General features: G+C 55.1%; 1 protein-coding gene across 13 annotated transcripts in view; it reads right to left on the minus strand.

Annotated features, from left to right (window-relative positions):
• Positions 1-14,699, minus strand: part of KCNH3 (potassium voltage-gated channel subfamily H member 3) — a 20,583-nt gene extending 5,884 nt beyond the window's left edge. For 2 of the 13 annotated variants that reach the window (XM_078336719.1, XM_078336712.1), the window contains exons 1-10: positions 12,854-13,290; positions 11,223-11,452; positions 10,609-10,743; positions 9,544-9,677; positions 8,851-9,094; positions 8,297-8,454; positions 7,990-8,197; positions 3,437-3,712; positions 2,960-3,159; positions 2,268-2,517 (exon numbers count right to left, since the gene is read on the minus strand). In XM_078336719.1, the coding sequence (XP_078192845.1) occupies positions 2,268-2,517; positions 2,960-3,159; positions 3,437-3,712; positions 7,990-8,197; positions 8,297-8,454; positions 8,851-9,094; positions 9,544-9,677; positions 10,609-10,743; positions 11,223-11,352 (1,735 nt within the window). In that variant the 5' untranslated portion in view covers positions 11,353-11,452; positions 12,854-13,290. Of the gene's footprint in view, positions 1-2,267; positions 2,518-2,959; positions 3,160-3,436; positions 3,713-7,989; positions 8,198-8,296; positions 8,589-8,850; positions 9,095-9,543; positions 9,678-10,608; positions 10,744-11,222; positions 11,457-12,648; positions 13,291-13,506; positions 13,906-14,530 lie in introns of those variants that run through there. The other 11 variants (XM_054238552.2, XM_078336714.1, XM_078336717.1 and 8 more) reach the window with 11 other exon arrangements.
• Positions 14,700-20,839: the final 6,140 nt, after the last annotated feature.

A 20,839-nucleotide genomic window follows, 5' to 3' on the forward strand; every position in this document is an offset into this window, starting at 1 on the left:
AACAGGGAAGTAGTTCACCCAAAATATATAGGCAGTGACAGGATAGATCAATGGTGGCATAAGTCCTGGTGCTAGAGTCATTGTGGAGGCAAATGTCCAGGGCACATGCTGTGGCCCTTCTTGCAGCACTGAGTGCCGCACAGTGAACATGGCTATTCTGAGACATGGTACCTAGCACCAGCAAAGGCTGCTCTGAGAGGACCTGCACCAGCTCCCAGCCACATGACTTCCTCAGCTCCAGGCTGAAAACCATCTGTTTCATAATCCACTCAACAGTCCTGCTTTGGATTCACCCTTCTACAATGGTAAAAATCTGTCTTTGTGCCCTTTGGAATCTCTCCAAGGAATGCCAACTACACTTGACTGGCATAACTCTTCTCATGCTGGCATAAACTGTATCTAGGCTCAAAAGCTGGACTCATGGACGATGTAAAACAAAGGCTATGAACAGTCCACTCTGAGGATGTAAGACCCCGATGGCATTTTTTTCCCTCTTGTTTCCAGTTGGAAGGTCATCCTCCTCAAGGGAACAAGGGTGGACACACAGTAGCTGCGTCTAGTAACTCCGTGCCACCTTCCTGGCCCTTTCCTGCTTCTTGATTGTTGATTGCCAGATGAGTGACAAATCTCAGCCCCTAGGCCTTAGCAGTCTCCAAAGTGAATCTACACATGCCTTGGCTGCCTGAGGATTTGATATGGTCAGCAGTGGTCAGGTCACCACCTCCCCACATACACGAGTCCTTGATGACCCACGCAGGCCTCATGTTCCTCATCCTCTATGGTCACCGTGATAGTAGTTTCTTGCAGCCACAGAGCTCTGCTCCCCTTAGTGACTTTCACTCTGTCGCCGAGGCTGGAGTGCAGTGACACGATCTTGGCTCCATTGCAACCTCCACCTCCTGGGTTTGAGCAATTCTCCTGTCTCAGCCTCCTGAGTATCTTGGATTACAGGTGCCCACCACCATGCCTAGCTAATTTTTGTATTTTTAGTAGAAACGGGGTTTCTCCATATTGGCAAGGCTAGTCTTGAACTCCTGACTTAAAGTGATCGGCCTGCTTTGGCCTCCCAAAGTGCTGGGATTACAGGTGTGAGCCACCATGCTCAGCACTTTTGTAGCTTTCCACATACGCAGCCCATGTCTCCCTGAGAGCTGGAATGTGCTTTCCTAAAGCCTAGGAACCCTCCTGAGATGGCTTCCTCCCTGCCAGTCCTGGTTTCCCTCAGAACGCCCAGGAGTCCCGTGTAAGAAGCATGAGACTTGGAGCCAGGTAGATGGGGTCCCAACCCCGGTTGGTCAATTCCTAGCTGGTCATTAACCTCTCTAACCTTGGACTCCTGCTATGCAAAATAGGAAGAATGTGTTATTAATATAAACACTGTGAGCCTCCTGTGATGAGCACCACTGTTGTGTCCATTCCACATCTGCAATGCTTTGTCTGTATCTAGGGAAGTGATTTCCCTTTTCTTTTCTTTTTTGAGTGCAATGGCGCGATCCTGGCTCACTGCAACCTCCGCCTCCTGGGTTCAGGCAATTCTCCTGCCTCAGCCACCTGAGTAGCTGGGATTACAGGCACGTGCCACCATGCCCAGCTAATTTTTTGCATTTTTTAGTAGAGATGGGGTTTAACCATGTTGACCAGGATGGTCTCGATCTCTTGACCTCGTGATCCACCCACCTCGGCCTCCCAAAGTGCTGGGATTACAGGCTTGAGCCACCGCGCCCGGCCATGATTTCCCTTTTCACCTCCTTCTTTTGCTAAGAAGGGAAGTAGACCATTTCACCAGAACAACTCTCCCTGGCTGTTTGGAAACTGAGCTCTGTCACCCATCTGGGCTCTGGGCCTGCTCTGTGATCTGCCCCAGGAAAGTACCATCTCACCATTCCTGGGGGACCACAAGGAACAACTTTCGTTCCTCCCTTTTTTAGCCCTGCCTGACACTCTCCCCAGCACTTCCATCCCTAGCTTCTGACTTTCCTCCTGACAGGAAGGGCAGCTCCCCTCTGTCCCCCATAGACTGGCTCCTTTCAAAGGCTGGCGCTCCACTTGCTCAGCCCCAGGCACACTGGTGAGATCCTGTACTCCTTACACAGCCACCTTGCAGTCACTGGGTCTTCTCTGAGCTTTAACCAGGACTCCATGACTACTCCTGACTCCACCCTGCTGTTTCCCTCTGTGGCCTGTGGAAGTCCTCTCTCTTTTCCACAGATCAGGGCCATGGTCTCACTCACACGTGCCCCTGTGCCCTCTCTCCCACCCACACAAACCTAGGATGGCGAGCACGGTGCCACCCTTGAGCACCTCCATGGAGCCAGAGCAGACAAAGTAGAGGGCCTGCAGGGCATCGCCTTGGTGGATGAGATACTCGCCCGGCGTGCAGAAGGCGGGCCGTAGGGCCAGGGACAGCGCCCGCAGGCAGCCGCGGCTGGCTGCCTCGAATAGCGGCAGCTGCAGGACCTCCTTGTGCAGGTGCATGGCGATATCTGCGCGCAGCTCATCAGGGAGGCTCTGCAGCAGCTGTGGGCAAGCAAGTGAGGGGTGGGGGTGGGGGTTGGGGGTGGCAGAAGAGGAGGTATCTTCCAGCCAGCCCCTCTCCACCCTGGCAGGCCTCAGGAACAGAGGAGGCATGGGAGGGAGGGACCTGAGCCCTCTCACAACTCCAAGCTCCTCACACGGCAGGTATCGAGGAGGCTTCCTCCACCTCCCTCTCAATCACTTTAGCTGCCATGAGCAGCCCAGCTTCCCACCTTAGTGACCACTAAGCCCCCAACCTAACTGGGGTTCAGAGGCCCCTCCAAGCCTTCTTGGCTGCCCTCTGTCCCATGCCATTGCCCGCAAGAGAGAAGGAAGGCTCAGGGGCCAAGTTCTGCATTCTTCATCCTCCACTACTGATACTTCTAGCCCACTGCAAAGCCCTTGAGGGAGCACAGGCTAGGAAGCCCAGCCTCGGAGGCCGCACCTCAGTGGTGTCGATGCCGTTGTTCACGGCCCAGGTGGCCTGGAAGTACTCCAGCATGCGCTGTTTTAAGGGTTTGGGGATCCGGTGGATGCGGATGTAGTCGCGCAGATCGCGCGTGCGGCTGTGGTACAGAAAGCGGCGGGCGTACATGCGCTGGATGATGGCCGTCACGTTCCCAAACACCACCGCGTGCATCAGGGCTGGGGGAGGGTGGCGAGAGGGGGTCACCTAGGGACCTGGCCCGGCCTGACACCACGCTGGGCTCATCTGTCCCTGGTCCCGCACGCTCCTAGGCAAAGCCCGCGGGCCGCCGTGTGGGCGGAGTCTTCCCCAGCCCGGGCCTCGGGTTCCGCGGCCACCTGAAGCGGAAGAGCCCCCGGCCTCGGGCTCCCCGGGGTTGGGGGGGTGATGGGAGGGCGCCGCCTACCGGCGGAAGTCTGGGAATGGCCCCGGGAAGGCGCGCGCGGCCGAGCTCACCGCCGATAAGCATGGTGCAGATGGAGAAGATCTTCTCGGTGTCCGTGTTGGCGGACACGTTGCCGAAGCCCACGCTGGTAAGGCTGCTGAGCGCGAAGTAGAGGGAGGTGATGTAGGCGCTGCGCAGCGACGGGCCGCCCAGCAGCTCCAGCCCGGTCCCGTTGGCCTCACTGCTGCTGCAGTTGTCACTCTGGCTGGAGCTGTTCCCTCCAGCTGGGCTCCGGCCCACCAGGTAGTAGGGGGTTTCCAGTCGGCGGGCCAGCTCCTGCAGCCAGCCTAAGTGGGGAACAGGAGGGCTTGAGCAGGCAGGAAGACACGACTGCACTGTGGGTGAGGATGCGGGCCCGGGGGTGGGGACACGCAGACACAGCCCCAGCCCCATGGCTTCCTGCTGCTTTGCCCCTTTGCTGGCAGCCCAGCACACCCCTCTCCACCCCCTCAGCCCTCAGAAGAGCTGAGGCCTGTCATTTCCCCAGCCAGCTCCTGTTGGCACTGAGGATGACACAGGGAATTCACACCCTCCCCACTAGGGTTGGCGCCCATCCCAGGTAACGGGCCCAGTCGGAGGGCCTGGCTGGCGTGGGCCAAAGGACTGGGATGTCCACTGCATTCACCCACAGCCTCATCCCCAAAGATGGATGGTGAAGCCACCTCCACCCTCACCTCCACCTGTCTACCCAGACTCTCTTCCTGCCTTTCTCCGAGTTCATCCGCTCCAGAAAGCCCTCCCTCCCCTCCCGTTTCAGCTCAGCCCTCCCTACAGCCACACAAACCACTCAGCCTCACACACAAGTTCCAAGCATGTCTGCATGGACAGGCACACACACTGCTAAGGCAACGCGTGTGCCCCACACAATCGAGAAGACACACGTGTGCCCCTTATAGGTGCCTGCCACAGCCACTCACACTGAAAAGGCCTGTGCACCCTTGGGAAAGGGTCAAAGGCACACTGGTGCCTACACACTGTCACACGGGGGGGGGGGTGGAGACACTTTCGTGGACACTAGCACACAGGTGAATATATTCACACAGGTGTGCACATGTGTGCACACACACACACACAGTCACAGGCCAGACTTGGCCGTGGGGCAGAGGCTGGATTGCCCCGCAGCCCGACATTCTCCACCTGGCCTTGGCGCAGAGTAGGACTGTGCACTGAGGTCTCTCCTGAGCCCGTGAGCTGGGAGTCACTCTTGAGCCTAGCTGGAGAGTTGCAGGAGCTCTAGGGTGTTGGGTGGGGGGGTCCCAGGGTCCGCAGAGGTCCTGGCAGAGCTGGGGGCCACGGAGTGCAAGGGAGAGAGGGCAGACTGGCTGATCTAGAATGGTGAGGCAGAGGGTATGTGTGGCTGTGGCTCAGGGTCATAGGCTGCAGTGAGACCCCACTCTCCACTTGTGCTCTGCCCCTCCCACCTCAGCTCAGACCCTCTACTTCACACTCTCCCCAACACCTTAGGCATGTGGGTCCCTGTGGTCCCACACGCTTGCCATCCACCCACTCATTCATTCAGCAACCTTGCACACTGTGTGCCAGGAGCTGGGGTCCCACAGGAGCTCCCTGAGGGCTCCAGTTCAGAAAGGCAGATGATTTAGAGCCAGAGCTGCATCTCAGAGGGGTCACACAGCAGGAAGGGACGGGGGCTTGAACTAAGTCCCATGGGCTAGGGCTAGAAAGTTTCTGGAAGAAGGGACATTTGTGTTTGGTTTCAAAGGGTAGTTAGCGTTTGATATAAATAAACCCAGGGGATCAGTCCTGGTGGAGGGACAGGCATGAGTCAAACCTGGAGACTGAGATTTTAAGACAAGTACAGGCAAATAGCTCAGTTTGGCTAGAATGTGGGGTTAACACCAAGGGCATCAAATTCCAGGCTAAAGAACTTGGGGGGGGTGTAGTAAGGCCTGTACCAAGGTGGGGGCTCACCCTCCTGTGGTCTGAGGTGTGCTATAAGAATGCAATGGACTCCTGAGAGCTAGACTGAAGTGACAGTTGAAAAAATAAATATAAAGCAATGGAGTACATGGTTGGGTGCAGTGGCTCACACCTGTAATCCCAGCACTTTGGGAGGCTGAGGCGGGTAGATCACAAGGTCAGGAGTTTGAGACCAGCCTGGCCAACATGGTGAAACCCATCTCTACTAAAATTAAAATTAGCCTGGCATGATGACACATGTCTGTAATCTCAGCTACTCAGGAGGCTGAGGCAGGACAATTGCTTGAACCTGGGAGACAGAGGTCGCAGTGAGCTGAGATCAAGACGCTGTACTCCAGACTGGGCGACAGAGCAAGACTCTGTCTCAAAAAAACAAACAAACAAACAAAAACAATGCAATGGAGTACATAAAACTCCTCTTCATGGTCATTGTTCAGTTGGCCTCTGAGGGTAAAGCCACCCAAAGCCAGATGCCCAGGATAGGGAAGGTGGAGAGAAGCAGTAGGACACAGGGGAGGGTGGCAAGGAGGCCTCTGATCTTTCAGTCTTGGCCAAGACTGAAAGATCAGCAGCCCCTGAAGCTAGGGCCAGGATGGTGACTCCAGGTGGGCTGGGTCAGGCCAGCAGAAGCTGTCCCAGAGGCTGGGGGCTCACACACTGAGGAGTGCCCTGAATTTTCTTCCTCAGTGCTCAGCATAGTCTTTTGAACATCCAGCCCACCTCCACTGGCCTAGTGGGAATCTGGGGAAGGAACTCTGTCCACAGCATGGGCATTGGAAAAGGAAACCCAGGCAAGGAAGGCATGAAGAAGGAGCCACCCACCAGACAGAACTGGGCCAGCCGCCTACCTACCCACCTCAGCCTCACCTCCCCCTACAAGGAGCTCTCCTGCCAGGGCTGGAGTTGGAGAGGTCTGGGTTTGGTGCCAACCTGGTTAGGGGGCAGTTTCCCTGGAGAAAGAGAGGAGATGATGATGTGAAGAACTTGTAAAGTCTCTAAACATAGACTAGTACCAGCTCCAAATGGAATGAAGCCACCTGGAACTCAGGGGTCACAGGTGAAAGAATACCATGTGTATCTGCAAGGGTCAACCCACCCTTGCCCACCCTGTGGGGTCCAGAGGCCCTTGGGACCTAGAGGTGTTCTTAATGTCAGATCAGCAACCCCTGTGAGGTGGCTGGAAGAGAGGAGCCTCATGGACACAAGACCAAAAGTATCTGGGTCCCATTTTAGGGGGCGGGAGGGGACCTGGGGATCTGTGTCTCAGCCCACTTCGGGGTGGTGGAGACAGGCTTTGTTTCACCACTGTCCATCTGCTGGCCCTCTGACTGTTTGCCATGTGGCTGTCTGACCCCAGAGCAGCCGCTACCACAGGCTTCCTCTGGGAATGGCAGGCACCAAGGAGCTGACACTGCCTGGAGTGTCCTGGTTTCCACCTGCTCAGCAGATAGAGCACTCGGGCAAAATTTCAAGTGGGCCCTCTGTGATACACAGAGGGCCTCCCGAGAGCTTGCAGAGGGAGAGGGGATTCACAGGAGTCTCATAGTTCCCAGGGAACTGATCAGAGTGGGTTTCTAATGCTGACCTGGACACCTCGTAACTCCGCCAAGAAGCAGTCATAAGAAGCCATGTGCACCTGGAACCCCGGCTAAATGTCAGTTACCTGGAAGCTGATAGAGGACTAGAGGGCTGGGGAGGAAGAAGGCAAGTTTGATTTTAGATTTGAGGAGGCTTGAGAGTTAGAAATGGCTGGAATGGAATGGTTTGGCTAGAGAAAGGATGGAAGTGGAGATGCTCAAGCAGTGGTGTCAGTGCAGTGGCCGAGGGAAAGTGAGGTGAAGGGGGAGAGCTATAAGGAAAGCCAGTCTGGAGACCCTGAAACTTAGAGGGGCTGGGAGGAGGCCAGCCAGGGGCTCCATCACCCACAGCTGAGAGGAACTGTGGTTGGCTGGGTCAGGTGATACAGGGACTTCAAGGAGGATAAGGGTTTGGCCCCAGAAGGTCACTGTGACCTTCTGGGTGACATGTTGGGTGCAGAGGTGGGAGTGGAAGCCCTCCCAGCAGGAGTTAAGATGTGAGTGGGTGGTGAACAGAGGGAGGAGCTGTGGAAGGAGAAGTGACATGAAGGAGAGTGAAGATGCAGAAAGGCTGCTTTTTAGGCTGGGGAAGAGCAGAGCTGCAGCAGGGAAAAATGTGGACTGCAGGTGACAAGAGAAAGGCAGGGGCCTTGGATGCCAAGGTGGTGGGGACAAGTTTCAGAGAGGATGCAGGGGGAGGGGCAGGGAACACTGGGCATCAGAGGAACCCTGGAGGGCAGTGGCTCCCAGCTTGGCCCTCCCAGTGGGACAGGGTTTAAGGAATGTGACCCACATTTGGCCACAGGAGGCCTGGATGGGTGACTGGGACTTCTTGGGCTTTCTTCACAAGGCCCAGCTGCTGGAGAACAGGCCTGTCATGTGCTGGTGGCTGTCATACTCATACCTGCACACCCTCTTCTCTGATTTGTATACATGCAGACTTGCACAGGTCCCTGACACCACACATCTGCACACACACTTGCACTCACACTCCTCTGACACGGTTGCACAACCCCCTCCCCACCACATGCACAAGGACCCTCCAGTACCAATCTCAGGCAGCTCCGATTCGCTGCTCTCGATCTCCCGCTGACCAATGTAAAACCAGATGCAGGCCACCCAGTGTGCGAGCAGGGCAAACACGGCCATGAGCAGTGTCAGCACTACAGCACTGTACTGTGAGTACCGGTCCAGCCTCGGGAGCAGGCGCAGGAGGCGCAGCAGGCGCACAGTCTTCAGCAGGTGGGCCCCGAAGTACTGAGATTCAGGGAGGGAGGGAGGGAGGGAGGTCAGCCAGGCTAGCCCTCCCTGTCCTCCCGCAAAGCCCACCCACCCAGCCAGCCCAGCCACACTGACCACGTTGACCTTGAAGGCATGTAGCAAGTCAAAGGGCAGCGCCGCGATGACATCCAGCAGGAACCAGGTGGTAATGTAGTGGAGGCAAATGGACTTTGGGGCAAACACCACTTGGCCCGACTTGGACACGAATGTGGTACGGAAATTCAGCACAATGTCTGTGGGGATCCAGGTGGGAGTCAGCACGGGGGCAGGGGGGCAGCCACTCTCGACTAGACACTGCTCCCTTTCTCCGTAGTTGACACTGTCCCCGGCCCTTTCCATACATCATCTGGCTTAGTTCTCACAGTAACTGTAACAGGGAGACAGCGTTTTGCCTGTTTTACAAAGGAGGAATCTATTTTATGGAGGCCCAGAGAGCTTTCACCAGCTCAGGGTCCTATAACTTGTAAGTGGCAGATGTTTAGAACCTAGGTCTGATTTCAAAGCTCACAGTTTACAAACACAAGAGGGTGAGGGGGGTACTGTAGGACCCTGGAAGCCATGTGGACTATCCCCAGCAAAGCCCGTGGGCGCCGGCAGAGGGTGGGGTAGAAGGGGCAGGGTGCACGCACCAAGGATGAAGAGGACCTCCACGGCCAGGTCACAAACGCTGGGCGGGCCTCGGGCAGCACTGGGCTCCCGTGCTGTGCTCACACACACGCTGTAGGGCACGGTGACAGCCACATAGAGTGTGGCAAGCAGGATGAAGCCGTCCCAGGTGGCCCTTAGCGCCCCACAGTGCAACAGGATGAAGGGCGACTTCCGGATGGCGGCTACTTTGTACTCAGGCAAGTTTGGCTTCTCCCCAAACACCCCCTAGTGAGGCAGGGCAGGCCCAGGCAGAGAGGAAAGGATATTGGCACAGGCTGAGTTTGGCTAGAGCCTAGAACCGGCATCCACCTCTTTTCTCTCCCTACATTCGCGAAGCAACATCTGCTGTGAGATGGCATCAGTGTCTCCATTTTACAGATTAGAAAACAGGATCAGGAAGGTTAAGTGACTTAGCTGAGGTCAGACAGCTGCTTAGGGGAGGAGCCAGGATTGAACCAAGGCCCATTTGACTCCCAGGCCATGACTTTCTTCTGTGTCTCTGATGGATCAGGCATGTGATCTTCCCTCCTTCAGTCCCACCCAACCCCCAAAGTGCTGGCAGGGCCTGGGTGGCCCCCAGGACATTTTCTCTGGTAAATCTGGTTCCCCTTCCCCGTCTCCTGTGTCTGCCCCTCCCCTCTCCCTTCAAACATAGGTCCCAGGGCCCAGCCCACCTTATTGAGCTTGTGCTTGCCCTTGGGCTGCTTCTGCAGATGCCCAGACAGGTGGTAGAGCACGGCCCGGCTCCGCCGCCGGTTGGCATTGAAGCCTTTGGATCGTGCCCGGCCATATCGACGCCGGCCACCACCTGCAAAAGAAGAGGGGCCCATGAAGATGATGGGTAGGTGCCCATACACCCTAGCCCTGGGTTGGGTGTAGGACACAGTTGCCGGCCCAGGGACTGGTCTGGCTCATTGACCATTTAGACTGTTTAGAGTTGGGGGCTCAGGTATTCCTCACTTCCTGGGTTCACTTGCCCAGCCCAGCAATGGGCAGTCCTAGGAGTGCTGACAGACAATACCTTTGGGGTCTGCTTCCAGGAAGAGGAGGTTTGGACCAGGGATCTCTACGGGAAAGGCCTGGGACAGGAAGCGAGGAGGTAGCTCACAGGGGCAGGGTGAACTAGCAGGAGGTCATCAGCAGAGGGGTGGGAACTTGGAGCAGCAGCCCAGGATCTAGTGCAGGGACCAGAGGGTGACTGAAGGCTGACATCATGGAGAGGCAGACCCAGCACTGGGAATGGGGGAGTGGGAATGGAGAGTCCCCCCGCATCCCGAAATGGCAAAGAGGCCTTAACAGCTTTGTAACCTGCCCAAAGGCCTGCCCCAGCCCTTGGAGGACACAAGAGGGGAACAACTCGAAGATCTTAAAAGCAGGCTCTGGCCAGAGCTCCACCCCCAGTCAGGTTTGCTGTAGGGAAAGAACCTGGCAAGTCTGTGCTCAACCTTATTAACTGGTCAGAAAGTCAGGCTTCACAGGTACAATGGGGTTTGTTTGCTTTCAGTTTCTTAATAAAGTTGACTTAAAAACTCCAACTTTGTCTCAATCTATTTGGAAAAGATATTCCCATACTGAGGCATGTGGAGACGATAGCGGCACAGGCCTCTCAGGCAGCCTGAGTGGGAGTGAAATGAATGCAGGAGGCAGGGGGAACCCCCCCCATGCTCAGACTTGGTGCCAAGGCCCTGCCCAGGCCTGTGTTACCCAACACCCCAACCATAGCAGCTAAATGCACCTACCTGTCTCCTTCCATCTGTCAGGGCCCCCTCGGTTCTTGGTTTCACTGATGTCCTTGTGAGAGACCAGGAAGAGGGCCACCTCCCCTTTCTCATTCTTTATAGGTATCACATCCAGGAGACACCAGAACGGGAGCCCTGGACACAAAAACAAACTCAGCCCACCTCCCATTCTTGGCCCTGTCTAAGGTGACAGAGGTCCTGGCTCCACGACATTCTGGGCAAGACACAGGCAGGATCCAGTAGTTTCCTGGAGGAGGGGCTGGCAGTCCAGTCTCATTGAGGACAGGGTTTGATGGAATGGGGGGGCTTTGGGGGGCATGAGGCAAGGTAGAGTAAACAACTGTCAGATGTGCAGATGTGCTCTGCCAAAATGCAGATGTTTTTCTGTCGGATGCAGGAAACCCAAGGTTGGAACTGAATACAGGCTGAGGCTAGGGTGAGGCAGGTAGAGATGAGGAGCTGGAACTAGAGGGGTTGGAAGCGGGGCTGGGAGGATGGGAAGATGGGATGAGATGGAGAAGATGGCAACAGAAAGGAGGAGGGACAGTGGATGGGGCTGGTGCCAGGTTGGGTGAGACTGCAAAGGCAGTCTGGCTGGCCAGGTGGCCCCTCACCGCTCTTCCGGTACAGGATCAGCTCAGCCTTGAACTCCTTGTGTTCATCCAGGGCCTTGCGGATCTGTTGGCGGACGAGCTCACTGGTGTCTGGCCCATAAAGGAAGGAGCAGGCACAGCCCCGCTGCATGACCTCAGCCCGGGAGAAGCCCGTGAGGTCACAGAAGCCATCAGAGCAGTAGACCACGGGGAAGAGCCCCGCCACCTGGGCGTTGCCCAGCACGAAGTTACTGTCTGCAAGAAAGCACCTCTCAGAGGAGGTGGGTGAAGGGGCAGGAGGCCTACCACCTCTCCTTTCCCAAATGCCTGCAACCAAAGACTGGGTTTTCCAAACCCCAGGAATCCTGTCTGTGTTAGGGCAAGGCTGTTTATGAATGGGAATCAGTGTGTGTCACCCGTGTGCCAGTGCCCTGCAGCAAGTGTGAGTACATTCAAGGATCAGCACGTGTGAACTGAGGTAGGTGAAAGAAGTGCTGTGTGGGCACTGTGCCCTCTGGAGAGTGTCCTGAGCAATGTGGGGTAAGGGCTGGGGTTGGGGATTCCCTAAGGAGGACTATACTGCCAGCTCTAGGCCAGCCTCAGCCCCACCTCTACTTCTGCCAGGCTCACTCACCAGCCAGGTACCCAGGTTGGCTGTCTGGCTCCTCCCACTGGGACTCACCTGGACTGGGAGGTAACCCCAGGCCACCATACATCCTGCCCTCTGTGTCTTAGCCCTGGCTGCCTGACCTGGCTCAGGAATTAGTGAATGTAAGCAAGAATGGGGGTGTAAGAATGGTGACTGAGCAAGGGAGCCTAGAGCCAGGAATGTATTGGGGAGTGGGGGGCACTGAATCAGCAGGCTGCAGGCGCCAAGCACACTGGCAAAGCAGATGGAGGAGCCCGGAGGGGGGAGAGCGCAGTGCTGGGCTCCCACCCCTATCAGGAACTGGAGACCAAGGAGGACCTAGGCAGAGAGCTGGGAAGCCCCAAGGAGGATGTGAGGGAGAGGAGGAGGGAGGGGCTTTCACCACTTCCCCGGAGTTCAGAGCCCCCAGAACCCAGGATCCAGAGCTCAGGGAGCCTTCTCCAAACTTCCCCAGTCCTGATGGGTGTCCCCAAACCATCTTCTTGGGGCTAGACCTGCTCCCAGGTCTAGGGGGTTCAGGCTATGAGATGGGCTTTGGACACACCATGCTCTCCCGAGTCCCGCCTACTCTATCTCCGTTTGCAAATCTCTTTTTAAAATCTGTTTTTTGAGCCCTCTCGGCCATCCCTGAGCACTGCTCACCCGCCTGGCCCTAACCTGCCAGTCCGAGGGTAGTTGCTGAGACAGCACCAGACGCAGGTGTGGGATGGGTCAGACTGACTAGGTTCGGGTTTGAGACCCGCTAACAGAGAGCATCCCAGGGCCCACACTCAGGGACTTCTGGCCCTGTTGCCTCACCTGAAGCAGTGTTGACCCCAAACCTTGAACCTTCCGGGAAACGGCGCCTGGCAGGAGACAATGTCCCCAACCTCAAGAAGGGTGGGGAGGGAGGAAAGAGTGAAAACAGGCGGGCACTAGGCCGCGCTGCTGGGGGTTCGGGGCAGGCGGGAGCCCTGGCAAGAGTCCGGCGGCCCGGCTGCGAGTGGGTGAGGGTCGGACTCACGCGTGCCGTCGAAGCGCGTAGCGATGGTGTCCAGGAAGGTGTTTTGCGGCGCCAGGAGGCCCCGCATGGCCGGCATCTTAGGCGTCCGCGGCTTCCCGCCCCATCCCTCCGGGGTGCGGGGACTCCGCGCCGGGGGAGAGCGCCCAGCTCGGCTGCCCCCCGCCGGGCCCCACGCTCCCTAGCGCAGCCGTCGGGGGGCAATGCCCAGGCTGGGATCCCAGGTCGCGCCGGCCGCGGGCGCGCAAGGGGGCGTCCGCGCCGTCGGGGCCCGGAGCATGGCGCGCGGCCCCTAGCGCCCTCGCGGCCCACGAATCCTGGGCTCCAGGCTCCGCAGCCGCGGCGCTCTCTGCACGGGCAGCGGCTCCAGTGTCTGCTGCGGGTGGGCTCCCGCTCGGGCTCCGCTCGGCGCCGGCTCTCTGCAGCTCCCTCCGTCTGTCGGGGAGAAGCGGCAGCCTCCCTCCCACCCTCCCGCGCCCGCAGCCTGCACCGGGGTAACCATGGAGACGGGGCACACCCAGCCAGGGCCGCCTCCTTAAAGGGACAGGCCTCCCGCCGAGGGCTCCCCTCCCCTCGGGACCTCGGCGGGGGCGGGAAGGCAGCGGCCGCCGGGACCCCACCCCGCGGGCTTCCCCGCCCGGCCCTTGGAGAGCTACCTGCGAGAGCCCGGCCCGCTCCGGCAGACTTGGCCTCAGCCGCAGGGGCGAGGCATCTTTCTCTGCAGCCCAGGAGCTCTCCGAGAGCCTCCTAGAAGCCTCTCCTCCCCCGGCGGAACGGGAGGAGGGCTCCGGGCGGGAGCCACTGGCAGTGAAAGATCCTCTCCCCGAGGAAAATGCAGTGGGCAAGGGGACAGGGCGACAGGCGCAGGTGAAGGCCCGGCGGGCGGTGGAGGCTGGGGCTCTAGAGGGGGTCCAGCCGCACCCGGGAAATCTAAAAGCAGATTGGGGGGGGGGGTTCTGCGCACAGCTGCCGGGTACTCGAGCCTTTCTCATCCTCAACCTGACCCTCTGGAAAATGGATCCAGCTGCTCCTAAGAGGTGCCCCGCGAGCAGAAGCTGTCGGGAAACCAGAGAGTGGGTAGCCCTAAGAATACAGGTCAGGCGTCCTTCGTGTGACCCCGTGGGTGGAAAGGGTGTGCGGCGGGGAGCAGAACTTCAGACCCTTTGTCCTGCCCCTTCATTTCCCTCTGGTATTTGTCACCTTTTGCCTCTCCTAAGCGCGCTAGAGGGTTGGGTGGCAAATATAGGGGACCGACAGGGGTCAGATGCTGCGGAAAAACTTCCGAACCTTGTGCGTTCAGATCCCCGCACTAGGGGAGAGAGGAGGGCAGAGCCCCGCTCCTCACCCAGCTCAGTCCTGGAGAGCTCGGCGCGGGGAGCTGCCTGGAGGCGGCTGCAGGGAGCCCCTTCGTGGCGGGGCGGAGACCGACCCGGGGCGCCAGTCGCTTGCGGGCCTCCCGCGCTGCGACGGTCCCCCGGACTCGCCTGCCAGCGCCGCTCCTCCTCCCTCCCACGATTTGCCAGCGAGCGCGGCTGCCGCCCGCGCCCAGAGGAGCCGGCGGGGCCAAAACAGCAATTTGTTCCCTAACGAGCGAAACGGGAGCCTCAGCACCCCCATCCCTCGAGACGCACCCACAGTCGCCAGCATCGGAAAGAAAGGAGTGTTCCCCGTTCCACCTACCCCTCGTCAGCGGTGAGGGCTGAAGCCCCAGGCACCTGTATCTAAATGAGCTGGCGCTTCGGGAAGGGAGGACGCGCCCCCACTCCTCCAGTCCTGTGAAGCCTGGAATCTGGCCCCCAGGAGGAGTGACCCTAAGGAGCCGGCAGATCCTGCTCCCAACCCCACCCCCAGCCTTAGATGGATCCTGGCTGTAAAGAAATCCCCTCCACCAGCCGCTCAAGGCTTCCTCTCCAGGCGGCGGTCCAGCCATCTACTAAAAAGAGGGGCATTTTAGGAATCAGTTCACTTTGAGACAGGATAAGGCCACAGTTGAAATTACCCACAGACTTGGGAACCAGCTCTGCCACCTCCTGTACCTGTGATTAAAAAATGTTTTTAGCCGGGCGCGGTGGCTCACGCCTGTAATCCCAGCACTTTGGGAGGCCGAGGCGGGCGGATCACGAGATCAAGAGATCGAGACCATCCTGGTCAACATGGTGAAACCCCGTCTCTACTAAAAATAAAAAAATTAGCTCGGCATGGTGGCACGTGCCTGTAATCCCAGCTACTCAGGAGTCTGAGGCAGGAGAATTGCCTGAACCCAGGAGGCGGACGTTGCGGTGAGGTGAGATGGCGCCATTGCACTACAGCCTGGGTAACAAGAGCGAAACTCTGTCTCAAAAAAAAAAAATAATAATAATAATGTTTTTAAAAATTTGGTTTTTTTTTTTTTTTTTTGAAATGGAGTCTCACCCAGGCTGAAGTGCATTGGCTCAATCTCCGCTCACTGCAACCTCTGCCTCCTGGGTTCAAGCAAGTCTCCTGCCTCAGCCTCGAGAGTAGCTGGGACTACAGGCGTAAGCCACCATGCCCAGCTAAGTTTTGTATTTTTAGTAGAGACGGGGTTTCACCACGTTGGCCAAGCTGGTCTCCAACTCCCGACCTCAGGTGATCCACCTGCCTCGGCCTCCCAAAGTGCTAGGATTACAGGCGTGAGCCACCACACCTGACCTGTCTGTGTGATGTTTAAAGGCAAGTTATTAACCCTTCTGTGACTCAAGTTTTCTCATCTGTAAAATATGGGTGCCAATAATAACACTGGAGGATGGTAATGAGGATTCAATAAGTCAATATGTTTAGAGGACCTAGAACAGTGTGTGACACCTGCAATGTGTAAATGTTTGTTATTATCTGATTTTGAGTCTCCTAGGAGCCCTGTGAAACAGCCAGGGTGGGTGCTCCTTATGCTCCATTTCACAAAGGAAGAGCCAGAGCCAGAGCCTTCTCAGAGAGAGAGAGAGACAGAGAGAGAGAAAGAGAGAGAGAGAGAGAGGAGAGAGAGAGAGAGGGGAGAGAGAGAGAGATAGAGAGAGAGAGAGAGAGAGAGAGAGAGAGAGAGAGAGAGAGAGAGAGAGAGAGATATTGAGAGAGGAAGAGAGAGACTTGCTCAAGGTAACAGAGTTGGCAAATGACATAGCCAGAGTTCTAACCCTGAGAGTCTCCCAGCCCTAGGTTGTTGGGTCTGCCTCTCTCTAGCCTGTGTGTGTGGGCATTCAGAGGACTGCTCATCTGGGCTTGGGCAGCACGTCTGGGTGGTCCTACACTTATCCCTGTAAAGCCAAAGTGTTTAGACTGTCAGGCTTCCAGCTCACCTGCCTGGGCTGGTTTTGGGCATTAAGCCAAACCAGACACCTTGGGTTAGGGTGAGCACTTTGTTAGATGGAATGTATGGGCTGCCCCTGAGGATTACAGCAGCTTACACTTATTGAGCATTAACCATGCGAAGTGCTTTACTTGGATTATCCTGTTAATATTCATAATAGCTCTATGAGCTAGTTACTGCTACAACTGCCAATTCACAGATGAAAAACTTAGGGCAGAGAAGTCAAGTCCCTAGTCTGAGATGCACTGCCTCCTCCAGCAGCTCCAGGCACAAATGCCCATGTCATCCTTTGGTGCCCTGGTTCCCACTTCCAGGAGAAGAAAATATACTCATATTTATGGAATGTTATTATCATTCTTATTGCAGAGTGAAAAGTCAAAGGCCTGTTTGGACCTTTAAACCCCTTCCCCCATTGCCCCTCAAAGAACTCATGTGAATGTGTACTGGGTGGAGGTGCCACCACCGACCCTTTCTCTTATCTGGCCTTTCTGTTTTAGATGAGCATGATGAGCAAAGGATCTCAGCTCACTGTCCTCTCTCTTCACCTTTACCCAGTACCTCAGATCTTCCTGCCAGACCTGGCTTTTGTTTGTATGTGTTCCCTCAGCAATTAGTTACTAATTCCCTTTTTTCTCCTATTCTTTTTTTAAAAAAATTTTTTTGTTTTTTCTCTTTTATTCTTTTAAGTCCCTATCTTTTCCTTCCACCTTCCCTCCAACTCCCAACGCACGCGAACAAAGGGCAGGGACCCACATTTAGGAGACAGTAAGATGGGGATTGGGGAGTTGAAAATTAAGCAGGGACCTGGGAGATGGGCACCACAGTCCTCCTCACTGTAACTCCTTTTCCTCTCCCCTTCTGCCAGCTCTTGACTCATTTGGCACCGTGGGGAGTCACAGGGAGGGGAAGGTTGAGGAGGATCCCTGTTCAGAGATGCTCAAAGCCTCTGTCAACAAGAAGAAACTCAGGAGGCAGCATTTTGGAGCTGCTGTGGGAGGCCTGTGGGAGTATTAGCTACAAAAAGGAATAAGGAGACAGAGTAGGGAAGTGCAAAGCAAGGAAAAAAAACGGCTCAAGACACAAAGGAAGGAAAAAGCCCCCACCCCCCAACCACAAACCACAAAGCGCAGGCGGAGTCAGACTATGTATTCAGGGAGTGGGAACAGGCGGCTGTCGAGGAACAGAGCCCAGGGCCCCTCCCCCTTCCCCACCCTCTTCCCACTCTCTCTACCTTTCTCTCAAGAGGTCCCCAGGCCTGTTCTCCAAGCCTAGCTCTCAGCCAGCATGGCCAGGCTCTTCTTCTAAGGTTGGGCTGTATGGTGAAAAATCTTGGGCTTTCAAGTCAGACTAGTTAGGGTTCCAATCTGGCTCTGCCACTGGCCAGCTGGGAGACCTGGAGTGGCCAGAGAGGTACTTTGTCTTGCAGAGCATCTGGTCTTTTGATTTGTGAAAGGAACATTAGCCAGCTGTTATTTTTAAAAAGCCCTGGCCCAGCTTCACCAACATGGTGAAACCCCATCTCTACTAAAAATACAAAAATTAGCAGGGCATGGTGGCACATGCCTGTAGTCCCAGCTACTCAGGAGGCTGAAGCAGGAGAGTCTCTTGAACCAAGGAGGCAGAGATTGCAGTAAGCTAAGATTGTGCTACTGCACTCCAGCCTGGGTGACACAGCCAGACTCTGTCTCAACAACAACAACAACTCCCTGGCTCTCAGGGCTGGGACCAGGGAAATGAGCTCAGGATGGAACCTCAGGGGTTCCCCCTCCCCACCAAAACACAAAACATTTTGGAAGTCTTTTAGCCTCCCCTACTTGGCCACACCTTGGCTGTCTCATTCTAGGCTATTCCTTTTCTTTTATTGGAAGACACTAGCAAGAGTGGGCACAGACCACAATCAACTTTCTTTTTTTCTATTTATTTTTTGAGACGGAGTCTTGCTCTTGTGGCCCAGGATGGAGTATAGTGGCATGATTTCAGCTCACTGCAACCTCTGCCTCCTGGGTTCAAACAATTAGCTTGCCTCAGCCTCCCAAGCAGCTTGGATTACAGGTGCATGCCACCACGCCCAGCTAATCTTTAAATTTTTAGTAGAGCTGGGGTTTCACCATGTTGGCCATGCTGGTCTCGAACTCCTGACCTCAGGTGATCTGTCTGCCTCAGCCTCCCAAAGTGCTGGGATTATACGTGTGAGCCACTGTGCCCAGCTCACAATCAACTTTCAAACAAGGGAATCCTGGGAGGCACATGGTTGCATTTACAGAGAAAGAAACTGGCTCATATTGCTTGGCTAGTAAGAATAATCAGGTGTGAACCGAGATTTGACTAGGGGGACAGCCATTCAGCACTGCGTCATGCTGCAGGGGGCACTTTGTCCTCTCCTTTGGTAAACAGCCTACGAAAAGGGAACAGCATGGTCATTTTGACAGATGGTCAGTGACCTATAGTGAGTGTCCATTGTGAACACACCTGGACTTCATGCCAGGTGAGACACTACAGTTAACAGCAGACCCCACAGGGAAGGGGCCGACACAGCCCTGCGGGAGCTGGCCAGGGAGTATATGCCTGGCCTCCTGAGAAATCTCATCCTCTCAATCTGTGTGTTCTAGCAGCACCAGAAAACAGGTGTGTTTGAAATGAAGTTATAGAGAAAGCCTAACTTGGTTAAGCTGAAGAGACATAAAAAGGAGACCTGACTTTTCTCTAAGGAATCAGAGTGGGTGGTATTTGTTCCTGCTGTTTTGACAGTAGTGAAGGGGCAGGCAGGAGAATACTTGTGCTGGTGGGTGAGTTTCTTCTCCCAGAAACATCTTTTTTTTTTTGGAGTTTCCCCCTTGGTACTATCAAGGCAAGTAATAAAACTGCCTCATCACCTGTATGGAAATAACGTTCCCTGGCTTTCCCTTGGGAAACCCTGGCCCCAGCTTCGCCCGTGTGTGCTGCTGCAGTGGTTACTATTAGCTGAGGTCAGCTCCATCAGCATCTGCCTGTCCCACCCACATAGCTCTGAAACTGGGGTAGGGGCGCATTTTCTGATAGGTATGGCAGACAGAGGGGCACAGGGCTCACCATGCTGGAGGGGTATGCACTCAGGAAGAAAATTTACGGAAGGAATAGGATAGCTGGATTTTTAATACTTTTGTAAGTAATAAGGGCTGTCTGGCTGAAGATAGGGGAAGTCTTTCATATCCTTTTTTAACAAAGCAGAAGAGACAGAAAAGGAAAGGGGCTATGGGGAGTGAACATTCAACTTGTCATGGGTTAGTCTAGACACCCAGGGGACTGTTTTCCAGCATCTGGCTAGATAGCTCATAAAGTCATTGCCATTGTCTCCACTTTACAGTTCAGGAAGAGGTTCAAAGCTGTTATCTGTCCAAGGGCAATCGGTCATATAGCTACCAAGCTGTGAAGCCAGAATTAAAATCCAAGTTGAGTCTTTATGCTCTAGCACACTGCCTGACCAACAGGCAGGGCTCCCAAGGGTTTAAGGATGAGCTCTACCTCCTTTACCTGCAAAGTGGTTGAAGAATGAGCTAGGGCTAGGCCTGGTGGCTCATGCCTGTAATCCTAGCACTTTCGGAGGCTGAGATGGGCAGATCACTTGAGGTCAGAAGTTCAAGACCAGCCTGGCCAACATGGTGAAACCCCATCTCTACTAAAATTACAAAAATTAGCTGAGCGTGGTGGCAGGTACCGTAATCCCAGCCACTCAGGAGGCTGATGCAAGAGAACCACTTGATCTGGGGAGCCAGAGTTTGCAGTGAGTTGAGATGGCCCCACTATACTCCAGCCTGGATGAAAGAGTAAGACCTTGTCTCAAAAAATACGTATAAAGAAAAAAAAAATGAGCTAGAAAGTTTCTCTCTGCCTCAGAATGCAGCAGAGTGACTAGCACACAGTAGGTACCTTACTGTTTGAAGGAGAGAAAATGTGCTGAAGTGGCTACAACCAGAAACTTTTATAGTATTTTAGCATGTTGTTCTGGGTACCAGCATTATGGGCCAGTACTTTGAACTCACTGGTTAAATTAGTGATAAAATAGTTCCTTGTATCAGTTGGTAGCCTCCCAGCATGTACAGTTCTGGGCACCTGTTTCTTTCAAGAAGTGTGCTGTCATAAGGATGGGACAAGAAGGTGGGATGAACCCTACAAATCAGGCAAGACAAAACCTTTTCAGGGGCAACAATTCATTATTCTACTGACCTTCTCCAAAAGAACAGGTTAGTACAAAGATGAGTGAACATACATCCCAAATTTTCCAGGTCACTTCTAGCTTCAACTGGTTTATCCTATTCCCTCCCATACATACATTCATTCATACTCACAAGACTGTACACTGGTTTGGGATTCTGAAATATAATAGGTCACTATTTCCATACACCACTGCACAACTGCCTCATCATATGCTGGTATAGTTCTGGCTCAAGCATGGGACCCAGCCCTTTTGGCTATGCTCCCTCTACCTCAAAAACAGCATGGCACTTTCAAACAACACTATTTCCTTGTATTGGTATTCTCAATTGCCTTAACTAGTTTATTAGCCATATAAAGTCAGGGATTGTTTCTCTCCTTAGCTTCTGGCTCAGCAACTGTACAAAGCATTGCCAAACACTGGCAGAAAATGTCAATCTGGTAGCTGGGTGTAGTGGCTCACACCTGTAATTCCA

Source organism: Callithrix jacchus, chromosome 9, assembly GCF_049354715.1.
Source record: "Callithrix jacchus isolate 240 chromosome 9, calJac240_pri, whole genome shotgun sequence".
In the NCBI taxonomy this organism is placed as follows: domain Eukaryota; kingdom Metazoa; phylum Chordata; class Mammalia; order Primates; family Cebidae; genus Callithrix; species Callithrix jacchus.